The sequence below is a fragment of the Microtus pennsylvanicus genome, chromosome 3 (assembly GCF_037038515.1).
Source record: "Microtus pennsylvanicus isolate mMicPen1 chromosome 3, mMicPen1.hap1, whole genome shotgun sequence".
NCBI classification, from domain to species: domain Eukaryota; kingdom Metazoa; phylum Chordata; class Mammalia; order Rodentia; family Cricetidae; genus Microtus; species Microtus pennsylvanicus.
The window spans coordinates 885,785-902,601 of NC_134581.1; the positions used below are offsets into that span (position 1 = coordinate 885,785).

A 16,817-nucleotide genomic window follows, 5' to 3' on the forward strand; every position below is an offset into this window, starting at 1 on the left:
TAAGAGTTTTGTGTGAATGGACCTTGCATTGTAAAGGCCTACGATGGCTTCTAAAGTATATCTGAGAAGCAGAATGTTTTTATTCACAAATTTACTTTGACTCAGAACAGTTACTTGCTTCTAGTTGCTGCTTGTGAACAGAATTATTTATCAAAGTGCTACAAATGTTCACCTGCGCAGGCCTTGCACCTTGCATGGGCAGTGCAATCGAGTCAATCCCACTGGCCAAGGCATGGGTGAGCCAGCCCTGAGGTTGTGAGCACGGAAGAGCTGTCCCCATTACTCACCTGCTATGTAGCAGCATGGGCGGGAGGGAAATGCCCTGTGTCCCATGTCCCGCATCCCCCCATCATCCCAGGTAGGTGGGAAAGCTGGCCCTGAGGTCATAAGAGTGGGAGAGCTGGCCCTGCCCCTTATCTACTGCAGCACTAGGGAGAGTGGCCCCTACGCCATGCCCGGGAGCTAATCCTGCTGGTGTAGGTAGGGGAGAGCTGACCCTAAGGGTATGAAAGCAGGAGAACTGGTCCCATCCCTTGCTCACTGCTACAAGGGGTGAACTTGCCAGGGCAATGCAGGAGAGCTCACCCTAGTGGTAAGGACAATGGAGAGCTGGCAGGCTGACCAACCCTGCAGGTACCCAGGTCCAGAGCCAGAGTTATGGGTTGGCCCACTCCAATTTCCACCCCATTTGTGATCCTGCAGACCCAAAGATGCTGGATCTCCACAACACAGGGCAACAGCAGGATAATCAAGAGAAGCTTCAGTGAGGGCCCAGCATTTATAGAGTGGCAGAAACCAGAGGCCTTAACCAGACCCATGACTCTTTGAAAAGAACACTGCAAGTAAAGATATATTATATGGAAAAAAGGGTTTACTGTGTGACTCACTATGTCACACTACAGCTCCCGTGGTGAGGTTTTTCCACCCTTTTCTTTTTTCCCTTAAATTTTATTGGGGGTGGGCGTTGCAAGGGCAGAGGGTGGATACGTAGGGATGGGAAATGAATGGGATTGAGATGCATGATGTGAAAGGCACAAAGAATAAGTAAAAAGAAAGTTAAAAACAAAACAAAAATTCTCACCTGTGCTTTACCATCTGTTGGTCATGGCAAAAATGACTGAAGAATCTTGCATAGAACAAGTGCATGACAGCGTGCTCTTTTCCTCCGACGTACAAGTCCACAGGCATCCAGAAGTCTGCCAGGGCTGAGCTGAAAGGACTAGAAGAGAAACGGGCGTTTTACAACCTTCTGTGCCACAGCGCATAAATTAGACCTATTGTAATTGCATATGCCTTGAAAAGAATTACTGTCAGAAAAAGGTGACTCTCTTCTAACAAGAGAAAAACACATACAAAAGTGAGAAAAGAACCATTGTTGACTGGATCCACGCGTCGTTCGCTGGCCTTTGCACAAGGTTTGTGGCACACGCACGTTCACAACACAATAAAAATGTAATTTTGAGCTGCTGGTGGTGGTGCACGCCTTTAATCCCAGTACTCAGACGCAGAGGCAGGTGGATCTCTCAATTCAAGGCCAGTCTGGCCTACAGAGTGTGAGTTTCTGGACAACCAGGGCTACACAGAGAAACCCTGTCTCAAACAACCAAAAACCAAAACCAAACAAACAAACAAACAAAACAAACCAGTAATTTTTGTATAGAACAAGAACAAAAGAAAACAATACCAGCAACAAGGCATCTCCACAGGATGTTTATCTGAATGGTGATCTTTAATTTTTATTATGATTAGACAATAAAAATGTTTCGTTCTCACCAACAGAGGGCAATAGCAGCACTTGCAACAGAAACTAGCATGGTAGTAAATGTTCATTTTAAAACAGAAATTCAGTCTGAGTTTTAAAAGTGCTTTGAAATAGCCAGCAAGAGTTTAAATATGGCTTACTAAAGGAATAAAATTTATAAATGTCCCGTCATAAAGTATCGCAGTAACACCCTCATCTACTACGTCTTGACCAACATGGTTTTACCAAAGGTCAAACTTCCTCCTGCTCCTAATGTACACAGAGGAAAGGACTCTCCAGGTCCTCTCTTGGCTGGCTGCTGCCTCGGGAAAGAGTCACCGTGGCTGGGAACAGACCTCTCTGTTGTTTGAAGTCAACTGAGGGAACTTTGGCTTCAGATCTGTGCTCGCTGGTTTCAAAATCTCAGAGTTTTCTCCCCAGTGCTGTGAAGAACTTTCCCCCTAGCATGTCCTTGGCTGGCTAGCTCTGAGGCGGGAAACATTAACTTCTAGTGGCAGTTAGTATAGGTCTCTTTTGTAGTCACTACTGTGACAGCATTCACAAAATCAAAAATAAGAAAGAAGCTGACTGGTCAATAGCTGAACACGCTAAGGTTAGGTGGGAAAGTCAAATTGAAAATGCTGGGAGGAAGAAGGGAGGGACGAGGGGAATATCCAGTAGATGCAAAGAGAAGCAAGACGGGCATGCCATACTAGAAAAGGTGCCGAGACACATGGTAAAGCACAGATAAGAAATATGGGTTACCATAAATGTAAGAGTAAGCTGGTAGCAAGCCTGAGCTTTGGCTGAGCATTTGTAATTAATGTAAGCCTCAGTGTGGTTATTTGGGAGCTGATGGCAGGACAGAAACTTTGGCCTATAGACATCACCACATCCGGCCAACCTTGTCACATTTAATTCTACATTCTACTCTTTTTTTTTTTTTTTTTTTTTGACATCGGGTCTTGGGCAGCCCAGGCTGGCCCCTGAACTCTTGATTTTCTTGTTTCTGCCTCCTGAATTTTGGGATTATACACATGTGCCAACACTTTGGCTTCCACTTTTACTTTATTTAAAAATGTTTATATTTGTCAATGATTTCTAGTGTCTCCCTGAGTCCAAAACCAGGCATCCCTACAGTTCCTAAGTGCGGTGATTTCACATCTTCCTCTAGCTATCTTTTCAATTTGTATTATAGTTGGGATTTACTAGGTTGAGCAATCCAAAATAATAATAATTTAACATACTCAGTTGAAAAAAGCCTTCTCCTCTGGTGTCAGGGATGGAATCCCAGGCTTTTCCAAGCTAGGCAAAGGCTCTGTCCCTGAGCTTCCCCAAGCTAAGAGTCCGAGATGAGGTGCGCGGCTGACAGATAATACCTACCACTGTGTCTGTGGAACTACTCTGGTCCAGCCCGATATCCAGCATCAGTACAAGGGTACATCTGCCCACCTTGTGTTCTGAATGGATATGTGCACTTGGCATTCTTTCCACAGTCTTCCTGAGGCCTCTGGAGCTTTGCTGTGGTCCAGGGCTCCTCTGAATTCTCCTTCTACTGTCTCTGGGTACCAGATACACATACACACGATGTGGGTGTTTCCTCTGCCATCTCAGCCCTCTCTCTCTATCCTCCCAGGCATGTTCCTAGCACCTCGCTTGCATATCTAATTCCATCATGGTTTTGCTTCATGGAGGATGTAGTGTTACCTGTCACATAGTAGGGACATTACCTGTGAGTGTTGTGGGGGTCAGTGTATCTGAAGTAGTACCACGCAGAGTCCACAAAGGTGTCCATGGTGTCCGTCTCTCTCCTGGCTGATCCCTTACACCTGAGAAAGGAAATTTGTCAGCTGTTTTTTTTCTAGAATTCAGTGCCATTTCCCACCAGCTGTACTTCTGAGGTGTTGGGCCTTCGAATATTTCACTTCGAGCAGCATAAGGGTGAGTGAGGTGAGCTTGGAGAACTGGGAGAGGGAGAGGGAGTCCCCCAAGAGGAACAGAGAAACCTTTTATTCATTAAGAGCGTGAGTACTTTAAATTTTCAATTTAAAAAAAAAAAAAAGAAAGGGTCCCTCCGGCCGGAGTTGTCAGATAAGTCCTGTGTGCCTACAGAGAGGGGTGCCCATCTCCACAGTGATTCTCTAAAGTGAAGCCAGGAATTTATTTGGATTGCATCTTATATTTGACCATAGACACTAGTTTGGGAAGTAACTGGAAGATAGTGGCACCTTCTCCTCTTTGCCCAACCTGCAGAAATGCTAAGGAAAACAGAGGCCCCCTACCCAGAAACAATCACATGTGGCTATCACTCACCATGCTCACTTCCATTAATGTCTCCTTGGGCTTGAAGACAACTGGGTGTTACCACCAATACCAAGCCCTCAATGGGCACAATGTCACCAGGTTGGTCTGGATGCAGTAGAACTAGGCCAAAGGTGTCACACAGATACTATCTCATCAGGCTGCCAGAACACCAGGGACTCATGAGACAGAATACCCCAAACCCTACTGTGTAGGAAAGGAATGAGGTTCCAAAGAAACAGGCCCAAGGTCTTAGAACTCAACAGGAAATATATAAAGAATCCTCAGCTGCTGGTCCCAAGGCTACTGTCTGTATCTCTGTGCTGTCTGCTCTATTGCACTGGCCTGGTTGCTCATACTTCTGGACGCTCACCCAATTCACTCAGAGAGTAAGGTCAATTCTGAGGCCTGGGCTCTGCCCTCCAGAAATTCTGTGGTCCTGTCAAGAAGCCATATTACCACACAGGGCTGCAGTGTGGTACTGAATGTGAACACTCCTTCACAAAGGAAAAGACAAAAAAGAAATGGTTTGATGCTCTGTTTGGTCAGCTGATAACAGCATCATGAAAATCATACTAGAAACCATTCTACTTGTCTTGGGAAAATCCAATCCCACTTCAAAATGAGAAAGGAAAAAAAGCTGGTGTGTCTCAGTGGTGTAAAGAATGAACGCACTGGCTGTCTTTCCTGTATTCCATGATTGGTGCTCAGACTTCCATGCTATCACAGGCTCTGTACTGGGAAACCATAACAGGAGAGAAACAGCCTTTCTTGCTTCAGGGAAGTTCTGTGGAATAGAAATGGCAGACAGTGCAATATCATGAGAACCTGCAGTCTTTCCCTCCACTGGAGCAGTGTTCCAGGGCCCTCTGCAGAGGGTAGCTCAGGTTCTAGACTGTTGTCTCAAAGGTTCCAAAATTCCTTTGATATTCCTTTTAGGTGGTAAAGAAGGCAGCATTCAGCACCCAGTGAGAAGAGGTGCCCTCAGGGTGCTGGCTGTGGCTCCTCACCTTGGGCAGGGGCAGTTCACCCACTCTGAAGCTGAGGCCAGTGGGGAGCCTCCTTTGCCAGAGAAAGATGTGATGCTGGGCAAAGTCACAGGCAAGTCTTGCAATGGCACAGGCACGGGGCCACAGGCGGGGCAGTGGACAATGGGGATCGGCGTGCCCCAGTAGCGCTGTCTTGAGATCAGCCAGTCTTTCAGTTTATCACTCGTCACGTCTCCGCCCACCCTCATCCCACGGGCCTTCTGAGTCAGTGCTAGGAAGGCATCCTGCCGGGTCATACCTGTGAACTGGAAGAGAGGAGAGTCAGCTGTCAGAAAATCTCTGCCTCAACATTGCATCAGTATGTGACTAGCACAAGGGTCTGGTTCTGTGCAGGGCCACACAGGCACTCCACTGAACCCTGGATGCATTTATCATTCTATAGGTCCTTTCCTCCTTAAGCTAACATTAAAAATCACATTTTGCAATTGCACTGCTAGGAAAACAAGATTTTTGATCCTGAAAGTTCAAGGTTTTTTGTTTCCAATTAAAAATATATTTATTGAGTGTTTTATCTTTATGTTTGCCTGTGTATCACACTTGTGCCTGGTGCCCATGGAGGTCAGAAGAGGGGTATAGATCTCCTGGAACTAGAGTTACAGACAGTTGTGAGCTGCCATTTGGGAGCTGAGTGGACACAAGAACAGGTCCTCTGGAAGAACAGAAATCTCAACTGTTGAGCCATTTCTCCAGCTCTACTTTCAAAATTCTGAAGATTTTCCAGTAGCCTTAAGAAGCAACGTTGAACATGGGCACTGTGCCCACTGCATGTGATGGGCAGCTGGCCCTGGGTCTGTGGCCCTCCCTTTCTGCCATGCCTTGTAATACCTGAAGAGAGAATTACTACCAGTGTCTAACTACCAGTGAGGAACTGTACAATATGTATTTTTAACAACTCTTTCCTAAGAGGAAAATATTCAGAGAAGAAAAGTTCAGTGTCACATCTTAAGGCAAGCAGGGGGCCACATCTGCCTCAGCCTGAAGAGACAAACCATCCTCTGTATTTAATACTCCTATTTCACAGACAACAGGGCTGAACATCACTAGTTCAAAGGCAGAGGTCTCTCTTCACTGATGCTCTCCAGAGGCCGAACTAATTGGATGAAGTGAGCCATAAGACTGGCTGACATTCAGAATGTGGGCATCTGGGATCAGTCCTGTCGTATGCCATGGCTCAGAGGCACAAAGATCAATGTAATCTGCTCATGATCTCAAGGAGCTCATAATCACAGACATGTCATAATAAGAGCGCTCAGCCATGCTTACCAAAGTAACCCCTCTTACCACTGAGGTGAAGGGTTTCTCAAAGGGTTTATTGTAAAGTAGTGGCTATGCTCTGGGGGAGAGATTCCCTAGTCTGTGCTACTGACATCATGTAGCTGTGGTACAAAGCTCTCCTCAAAGTTTGTCTTCTCGTGTGCCACTGTCTTCTGCTCCAGAAGCTCATGAAGAAAACAGCGTTTCCTCCACCCCTCATTGACAGAATTTGGCTGAGTATTCAGCAGAGTCAGGAGGAGATGACTCAAAGACTATCGATAGCTATCTGAAAGCAGACAAAGAGGCTAACTAAAGCTTGGAGTCCCATCCAGAGACATGGGGGGGGGGTTCTCTGGGCCCAGAGAGACAGCCTCATTTTAGCCATGGATATCTCCTTCTTCACTCCCTTGTAGAACCCCAGGCTCGGCTCTGCCATACCTCCAACAGGCTACACATATGAGGGCCAAGAAAAAAAGGCATTAATATCTTAGAACATGATTTATGTTTGGAGATACAAACATGAATTCAGGCAATGTCTCTCTTTTTAAAGGGGAAGGCTGGTCATTATTCTCTTATACATGGATGGATGATATATATATATATATATATATATATATATATATATATATATATATATATATAGTGAGAGAGAGAGAGAGAGAGAGAGAGAGAGAGAGAAGCAGACAAAATGACAGACAGTGTAGTAGTTGGAATGTAATTGGTCCCCATAAGCTCATAGGAAGTGGCACTATTGGGAGGTGTGGCCTTGTTGGAGTAGGTGTGGTCTTGTTGGAGGAAGTGTGTCATTGGGGCTTTGAGGTCTCTTTTGCTTAAATTTTGCTCAGTGTTACAGTCTACTTCCTGTTGCCTTCTGATCAAGATGTAGCCAACACCATAGTTGCCTGCAGGCCGCCACGGTCCCTGCCATGATGATAATGGACTGAACTTCTGAAACTGTAAGTTACCACCTCAATTAAATGTTTTCCTTTATAAGAGTTGTGATGGTCATGGTGTTTCTTCATAGCAACAGAAACCCTAAGACAGACAGGCAGATAGAAACAGGAAGGCACAAAGACAGGACACCCTTATAGCTAAGTGGTCCCAAACCTGAAAACACTTAGATCTTCTGATATAACAGGACCAGAACCAGGGGGACAACCAGTAATTGCTTCTCCAGTGACTCATCATTGGCCCAGTTTGGGACAATGATTTTTCTTCTCCAGTGACTCATCTTTGGCCCAGTGTGGGACAAAGCTTCTTCTCCAGTGACTCAACCATGCTGAGGCACCAGTTCCCAGGGCTCGTGTTTGAATCTTCTGGGGAACTGCGACTACTCCTGATGTCTATCACTATGTCCTCACTATCATTGATCATTAGGTTGAAATATCTGGGTGGAGACCCAACCATCAGATTGTTTTGTTTTGTTTCTTGAGACAGGGTCTCACATAGCCCAGGCTGGTCTCAAACTCTAAGTAGCCAGGACAGCCTTGAACTCCTGACCTTCCTGCCTCACTTCCCAAATGTTAGGATTATAGGTGTGCACCACCACACTCTTCTTCCAAGCACCAATATTTGAAAACACTTTCCTGGTGTTTCCACTGTGTAGTCAAGTTTAAAAATGAACACTCTAAGCCAGTGCCCTCAAGGGCTCTTGTGTGACTAGGGTAAGGTTGACAGTCCACATTCCTAACATGGATGCCACACTGATGTAGGGACCAGACTTTGAGCAGCAAGGCTCTGAGCCAGTGATTCTCAACAATGGTCCCTGGACCAGCACCACCACCAGTAGCACCAGCATCACCACTATCAGCACCACCTGCACCACTACCAGCACCAGCACCATAACCAGCAGCACCAGCAGCACCAATACCAGCACCACGCAAACTTTCTGGAAACAGAAACTCTTGGGAAGATAGGATCTCTGATATGTATTGCTAGTCGGGGTTTTAACAGGGCCAGCATGATGTTGATATATACACTCCAGTGTGAGACTCACCTGAGCCACTTCCCACTTTAGCCTCCCACCCCAAAAACTGCCTCTTCCACCACACTCTTCCGGTTCAGTTCAGCACAGGTGGGGCTCACATCCTGCCATGTGTACCAAACCAAACAAGAGATAACCTTAACTATGCCAACACAAGTCTGAGCATCTGTTCCTTTCTGTGAGTGAGATAAACTTTCTGTGGAAACAGCAGACAATCTGGAGCGAGCCAGCATCTTCCCCAGGAAGAAGAGTCATCACCTCTTCAAGAAGCCAAAGATTCTCTGCAAAGGTCATTCTCAAGCAAGATTCTCAAATGAAGTTGTTCTAGGGTTGGATTGGATTTCAAGCTAAGAAACTTCTAGCGGTTGAAGAACAGTCTTTTTTTTTTTTCCCCAGAGAAACCAAGCAAGGCTGCAAGGCTGCAAGGCTGCAAGGCTGCTGGGGTAAGAGAGAGTGAAAGGGCAGCCTCGATTTGACGGTAAGAGCATGTCTTCACAGCAATCTCAGGGTCTTGATTCACAAGTGAGCTATCAGGCACAGGCCAGGGCACCAACCTCAGCAGATCCACTCAATCTCTCTGTGCCATCTGGTGAAGTTTCAATGACTTTAGAGTAGGGCAGGCCCAGGGCTTGGGCTATCCTGGTGTCCTCTGAGCTGGTGCTGGGGATTCCTATTCAGAGGGAAAAAACACAAAACATCATCTCCTCTTAAGCGCTCAAAACAAAGAATCAGGCAAGACTGATAAATGGTGTTAGCTTCCTGGAAGGAAGCCAGGAAGCCCCACCACACAGGGTACTGGGACACAGCCTTAAGGAGTTTGACATCCCAGCACAGATGATCATCATGTCGGGATTATTTCCTTTAGGTCTTTGTCTCTGTTTTTTCTTTTCTTTTTTTTTTTTTATTCTTAAAAAACATAGTTGCAAGCCTAAAAATCTACCATAAATGCTACTGAAACGTTTCATTACAGGTGTGAGGGGAGCCTCTTGAAACTTCTCAGTGGCTTCCTGGTGGGAAGCAGTACTGACTGCCCCAGCATCTTAACACCCTAAAAAGATCCACCAAGACTGGACCCTGGAAGCCAGCACTGGAGACTGTGCTGTACCCCCGAGAGCAGCAGAGCATCCTGAACAGGCATTTATTCTTGAGGAAATGAGGTGGGGCACAAGAAAACCCACTCACCCAGAGGGGAAAACCTGCTGTTCTGACTTCAGCTGTGCACAGAAATAGGTTTGGTGGCTGGTTCTGTAAGACAGGCTCTGAATGTGGTCCTGCTGATATGTTGGGGTCTGAGCATAGCACAGCGAGCCTTCTACATCATTCTGGCTTATTGTAATAGAATCAGCGGGCTGCTTCCTGCCACCCGGCTAGCTTTATTATACCCGAAATAATTACACAGAAACTGTATTCTTTTAAACACTGCTTGGCCCATTAACTCTAGCCCTTACAGGCTAATTCTCATATCCCGATCAACCCATCTCTAATAATCTGTAGCATCAGTCTTACCAGGAAAGATTCAGCATGTCTGACCTGGCAGCTTGCTTCATGGCGTCTGCCCAGGAGAGGGGAGCATGGCCTCTGAGCTCACTTCCTCTTCCTCCCAGCATTCTGTTCTGTTTACTCCTCCCACCTATGTTTTAACCTATGAGGGCCAAGCAGTTTCTTCATTATAATTAACCAATGACCTTCCTCCATCATTTCCCCTTGGGTTTAGGGACATCATTTAGGGGTTGGGAGGTTGGGGGAGGAATTTTATAAGTTCAGGGATCATTTTGAAAAAAAAAAAGAGGGATGATGGGATAATAGATTTGTAATTGTTTGTTACTGTTTTTAGACAAATATATTGGTATCGATTCTTGTATATTGACACAAAGTTAAATTATATTGACTATTGTATGCATGCATGTTTCTACGTCTGTTTAAAACATTTTTTATGTATTGACATATATTGTATTGATCTATATTGTATATATTTACCATATTGCAGTGTAAATTTCTACCTCTGATTAAGATACTTATATATTGTTTGTGTATTGATATATATTTACCATACTGCAATGTATATTTGTACATTGTTTATATTTGGAGGTCATTGTCCTCATTTGTTTCACAGTCGTTTATTGTCTTAGTCTTTAAGTTAGATAGGTATTGAGAATTATATAGATCAATAGTATTCTAAGTTTGTCATTTATAATTAGACTAATCAGGTCCTTTAGATACATAGAGATATACTCAGTATAGATAGAAAATCTTCAACCTCTTTAAAGAGCTGTAGAAAATGGCCTTTAATCTCTGTGAGTTCGAGACCAGCCTGGTCTACAAGAGCTAGTTCCAGGACAGGCTCCAAAACCACAGAGAAACCCTGTCTCGAAAAACCAAAAAAAAAAAAAAAAAAAGAAAATGGCCTTTAATCTAACTCAGAGTTTTGTGGTAGTGAGACACAATTGCTCCTGGCAACACCGCTCTATTCCCGAGAGAATGTTGAGCACCAAAGACACTCCACCTGGAGCCTTTCTATTTGGCAGAACTGGCCTTTGGGCAAAGAAATGCCCATACCTCAACCACTGACAGAGATACAGAGCGTGCATCAATGGATAAAACAGGACTGTCATATCCTGCCAAGACAGGGTAAGATAGTTTTGAAAAGTTGCCTGCCTTTGAAAATGGTATGTCAGTTATGTTAGGCCTTAGCCAAAGTTGGTTGACTCAACATTGCAAATGAGACTTTGGGTGATTGCCCAGGTAGTCAGTTGTCTCTGTGATTTGTTGCATGTTTTGGGAGTTGTTTTACTGGACTTCCTAATTACCCAGGTAACATTATTTCCCTTCTCAGATCTTCGATGGGGTTGAAGACTATATAAATGTAGTTACTTTTTTCTCATGACTTGGCCAAGTTATTTATTATACAAGACCTAAGCTAGTTAGAATAGGACATTTGTACTTATTGTATATAATTTCGTAGTAGGTTTAGAACTCTCTTACTTAAACAAAAGGGGGAGGTGTTACGGGAGGTCCTTCCGCTCCTCCAGCCAATAGCCGCTGAGATACCAGCCCATTGGGGCGTGGTTTCCCTCCCTTTAAAAAAGCAGCTACTTCCCTTCTCACTCTCTCTTCCGGAGACTAGACGTCTTACTGATTGCGCAAGAGGGCTGTTGTCTGGGACGGCGATCTGTAAGTTTTTTCCCCTTTAAATAAATACCACCCTATTAATCATAATTCCAAACTGGTGTGGGATTGTTTATGACTTACGCCTTCACTGGCTCCTTCCTGGACCACTTCCTCAGCAGGGACAAACATAATATCTCCCAAATTTGCCAAACGTCTCCCGGTGTTGAGGGTCATGGAAAATGTTGACATGCATACAAACATGACCCACTAGTGAAGGGTCCCACCAGAGGAATGGCTTACGGTCCAGAGGACACGTCTGAAGCTCTACAGTGCGGGGCAAAGCTGAGTTGTGACACCAAGCACAACGCCAAGGGAACGAGTGTCAGTGGATGGAGGGGTGAGGATGCCGGGCAACAGCAAACAGTACCAACAAGTGCTTATAGTCACTACCAGGTCTTCAATGTCCAGCGTAGGGTGACTCAGTGACAGCCCAAAGGAGACACTGTGGCCACATTTATCTAGTCACATAAAGAGTACTCTCTAGGCAGGGCAGTGGTGGTGCACGCCTTTAATTCTAGCACTTAGGAGGCAGAGGACAGCCAAGGCTGTTACATGGAGAAATTCTGTCTTGAAAAACCAAAAAGAAGTACTCTATAACATGATAAATTCTAACTGTGCAGGTTGGATGGTGAAAATTCTGCTTTGTTTCTTACTTGTTTCTGTTTTGTCCTTAGAAGACAAGAAACAATACTTTAGAAACTACTAATTACACAACTGAGGGAAATAAAACATCAGAAAAAAACAATTCCCCATGCTTCACCTAAAAACATCTAAATCCTAAGAACTTTAATAACGCATCAGTGACTTAGCCCAAAATGTCAAACACCCCTTGTCTGCCCAAACAGCCATAAGATTTTCCGCACTGCTTCCTTTAGGTGGCTGTTTAAAACATCTCACCAATTATACAATACATGGTTGTGATGGTCGGAAGTGACCTGAGAGCTTGGTGCAGCTTTTCCGCTTTGACACCTCTTCATCAGGACTGACCTGAGGTCATCGTAATATGAAATGTTATTTGCTCTGCACGCTTGCAGTCATATGGGAAATGCGGTCCAGTGCCACAGAGGCCTGCTGCTCCGCTGCATGGCTGTGACAGGAAAGAGCTGCACTGGGGGATTACCCAGGGATGAGGATGCCTCTGACTGTGACTCTGTAGATGACTGCATGGTTCTTTCCTGAGGAGTTCAAGACCCGGCCACATGGATCCGATGCTCGTGGAACTCCCTTCTCTGCACTTGCTGGCAGTTTTGTGAATTTTATTTTTGTTTGGTTTGGTTTTGTGAGACAGAACCTTACTATACAACCTAGGCCAACCTCAAACTCAAGATCCTCCTGCCTCAGGCTCCTGAGTGCTGGGACTGAGTCACTAACCTGCTGTGGATTTTGAAATTAGATTTTTAGTCTATGTTGTATTATCTCCCATATCAGGTGTCCAAGTGTTCAAAGTTAACTCACAGCCCATGAGCCTGGGCTTTTCAAATACTCAACAGCAACCAGGAAGGCATGATATACCCAATATGCTTTATTAAAAAAATTAAGAATGTATTTACTCATTATTATTAGTGTGTGTATATGTACACGTGCAGGCACATGTGGACATCTGGAAGACAACATTCCTAATCAGGTTTCAGTAACTACTCAGGTTGACGGGTTTGAGTGACAAGCACTTTTGCACACTGAGCTGTCTTACCATCCCTCCACTATGCTTTCAAATACACAATTTTTTTTTAATCATTGTTTGTATGCTTGCTTTTGATTTTTAAGGATGTGTTTTACCATGTCGTATGGGCTTTAAACTTGTGATAAGAGACTGGAGAGACAAGGCAGCAGTCAAAATAATTTGTTTATATAGAGGACCTGGGTTCAGTTCCCAGCACCCACTCACAACCATTTGTAACTCCAGTTCCATGAGATCTGATTCCTTTTTCTGACCTCAAAGGCACAAGGCACATACATGGTACACATACATGCATGCAGGCAAAACACTCATACACATAAAATACATAAAAAAAACCACCTTAAACTTGTGGTTGTCCCACCTCAGGCTCCTGGATGCTAGGATTCAGGTGTGTACTGCCATGCTCTGGAATATGTAGTTCTTAACTAAATAATGCTTACATGGAAGGTGAGTGACTGGGGTTGCAGCTATGGTAGACTGCTTTGCTAACAATGTGTGAAGCCCTAGATTTGATCCTCAGCTCCAAAGAGAATGAAAAAAAAAAGGAACACAAAGTTTCACTGAGAAGCAAAAAAACATCACAGAATCAATGATAAACTCGAAGTGACAGCAAGAACAGTGAACCCTTTGCCCTTAAGCCGGTATAATTTATTAGCACGGATGACATGTGAACATTCACATACCTATTTTCGAATCTAGAGAACCTTCTAAGTCAGCGTTGGCCATGATAACGACGGGGACCTCCTGCTGCGTGAGCATGTTCACAGCCATCACTGGTGTGAGGCAATCTGAAAACAAGAGCAGATCTATCAGACAGACACACCCCAGAGCAGACAAGTGAGAAAAAGCAGCACAATATCATCCACGCTGCGTGCTAATTGCTACAGCGCTAGTCCTTTGAAGGGTATTAGCAGATAATTTACACCAGAGGACATCAGAAGATTAAGCAAGCATGAGAGAAAAGTTTAGTCCTCCCACACGCACAGGGAAGAAGAAAGGTGTTTCAGAGTTCCAGATGGAAAAGCCGTCTCATTACCACCTTTTACTTCTCGAAATTATCTCCAGCAGTGAGAATAATAAAACACACAAAACCTTCCTGGAATAAAAGAGGAGACAGGAACTTCTAAAGCAATGGATGATGATGTGGCTAGCAAGCAGAAAGCGAGAAAAGAGATTTCCAGACACCCAAAGACAGAACAGTTCCTCTCCAGGCACCCTGTTCTTAGGAGGTGCTGGGATATTGTGTTCTTGCAAGACGAAGGGCTAAATGGAGAAAGAAACAGGTATAGGACCCAGGAAACAAGAACCCAGCAAAGAAAAGCCACAAGAACACTCAAGAAGGAAGTCAGAGGGAACTTTGGAGACATATAGCCAAGGCCTGGAGGGTGACCAAATCAGACCTGTACCAAACAGTGTCCAGAGTATCTTCAGGAAAATGAAAGAACTGGTAAGATTGTCTGGAAGGCTGGAGTTTGGAGAAAATTCTATTGAGAGCTTTAAAGAGCTGATAGAGTGTGGAAAGATTCTGCCAGAAATTCAAATACTACAAAGTGAAAGAAAGGGAGAGACACATAGAGACAAAGAGACTACGAATTTTAGAAAAAAATAATAAAAAGTTATATAAGAATGAGACAGTAAGGCTGGGCCTGGTAGTGCATGTCCATAATCCCAGTCCTCTGGAAGCTGCGGCAGGGTGGTAAGTTTGAGGGTATCCTGAGCTACATAGTGACTTCTAGACTAGCCTGGGATACACAGAAAGAGCCTGTCTCAAAAATAAACAATTAAACAGAACAATGTAATAATAGTTTATATGATCCAGTTACCAATATTTATGAAACAAATGACTTGCATTTTATCCAGCCATTGTATTATCTTGAATGAGCAGTAGCAGGGAAAGAGCCAATCGTGTTGACATCCTCAATGAGTATATGGACTAGAGGCTTAAACACCCAAGTCCAGAGGCACAAGAATAGCAACTGACAAATGCTCAATTTACTTGTGTTTAAAAATTAAAAATGAAAAGGGGGATATAACAACAAACACAGAGAATCATCAGGTCATATTTCAAAAACCTGTACTCCACAAAATTGGAAAACTTAAAGAAAATGGACAATTTTCTGCATAAATATCACTTAAATCAAGACCAGATAATTAAACAGACCTATAACTCCTGAAGAAATAGAAACAGTCATAAAAAGTCTACCAACCAAAAAGAGCCCAGGACCAGATGTGGTTTCAGCTCAGAATTCTACAAGATTTTCAAAGAACTAATACCAATACTCTTCAAAATTATTCCACACAATAGAAACAGAAGGAACATTGCCAAACTCTTTTTATGAGGCTACAATTACCCTGATACCCAAACCACAGAAAGACATTACTAAGAAAGAGAATTACAGACTGATCTCACTCATGAACATTGATGCAAAAATACTAAATAAAATACTGGCAAGTCGAATCGAAGAACACATCAGAACAATCATCTACCATGATCAAGTCGGCTGTATCCCAGAGATGCAGGGATGATATACAAAAATCTGTCAACGTAATCCACCATATAAACAAACTGAAAAATAAAAACCACATGATCATCTCATTAAATGCTGAAAAAGCTTTCAACAAAATACAACATCCCTTCATGATAAAGGTCTTGGAGAGAGCAGGGATACAAATCAAAACAAAATAAGGGCAATATACAACAAGCCATCAGCCAACATCAAACTAAATGGAAAGAAACTCCCAGTGACCCACTGAAATCAGGACAAGACAAGGTTGTCCACTCTCTCCATATCTATTCAATATAGTTCTTGAGGTCCTAGCTAGAGCAATAAGACACTAAAAGGAGATCAAGGGGATACAAATCAGAAAAGAAGAAATTAAACTCTCACTATTTGCTGATGATATGATACTTTACATAAGCGACCCCAAAAATTCTACCAAGGAACTTCTACAGCTCATAAACACTTTCAGTAATGTAGCAGGATACAAGATTAACTAAAAAAAAATCAGTAGCCCTCCTGTACACAGATGATAAAAGGGCTGGGAAAGAAATCAGAGAAACATCACTCTTCACAATAGCCACAAATAGCATAAAATATCTCAGAGTCACTCTAACCAAACAAGTGGAAGACTTGTATGACAAGAACTTTAAGTCTTTGAAGAAAGAAATTGAAGAAGACACCAGAAAGTAGAAAGATCTCCCATACTCTTGGGTATGTAGAATTAATGTAGTAAAAATGGCAATTTTACCAAAAGCAATCTACAGATTCAATGCAATGCCTATCAAAATCCCAGCAAAATCCTTCACAGATCTCGAAAGAACAGTACTCAACTTCATATGGAAAAGCAAAAAACATAGGATAGCCAAAACAATCCTGTACAATAAAGGAAATTCTGGAAGCATCACAATCCCTGACTTCAAACTCTACTACAGAGCTACAGCACTAAAAACAGCCTGGTATTGGCATAAAAACAGACAGGAGGACCAATGGAACCGAATCCAAGACCAGGATATCAATCCACACACCTTTGAACACGTGGTTTTTGACAAAAAAGCAAAAACTATCAAATGGAAAAAAAAGCATATTTAACAAATGGTGCTGGCATAACTGGATATCAACATATAGAAGAATGAAAATAGAC

General features: G+C 43.6%; 1 protein-coding gene across 3 annotated transcripts in view; it reads right to left on the bottom strand.

Moving 5' to 3' along the window:
* Nucleotides 1-16,817, bottom strand: part of Lars2 (leucyl-tRNA synthetase 2, mitochondrial) — a 110,836-nt gene that overhangs the window by 23,967 nt on the left and 70,052 nt on the right. For all 3 annotated transcript variants that reach the window (XM_075964033.1, XM_075964031.1, XM_075964030.1), the window contains exons 10-14: nt 13,859-13,963; nt 8,884-8,999; nt 5,053-5,336; nt 3,472-3,570; nt 1,082-1,219 (exon numbers count right to left, since the gene is read on the bottom strand). In XM_075964033.1, coding sequence (XP_075820148.1) covers nt 1,082-1,219; nt 3,472-3,570; nt 5,053-5,336; nt 8,884-8,999; nt 13,859-13,963 — 742 coding nt within the window. The remainder of the gene's footprint in view (nt 1-1,081; nt 1,220-3,471; nt 3,571-5,052; nt 5,337-8,883; nt 9,000-13,858; nt 13,964-16,817) is intronic.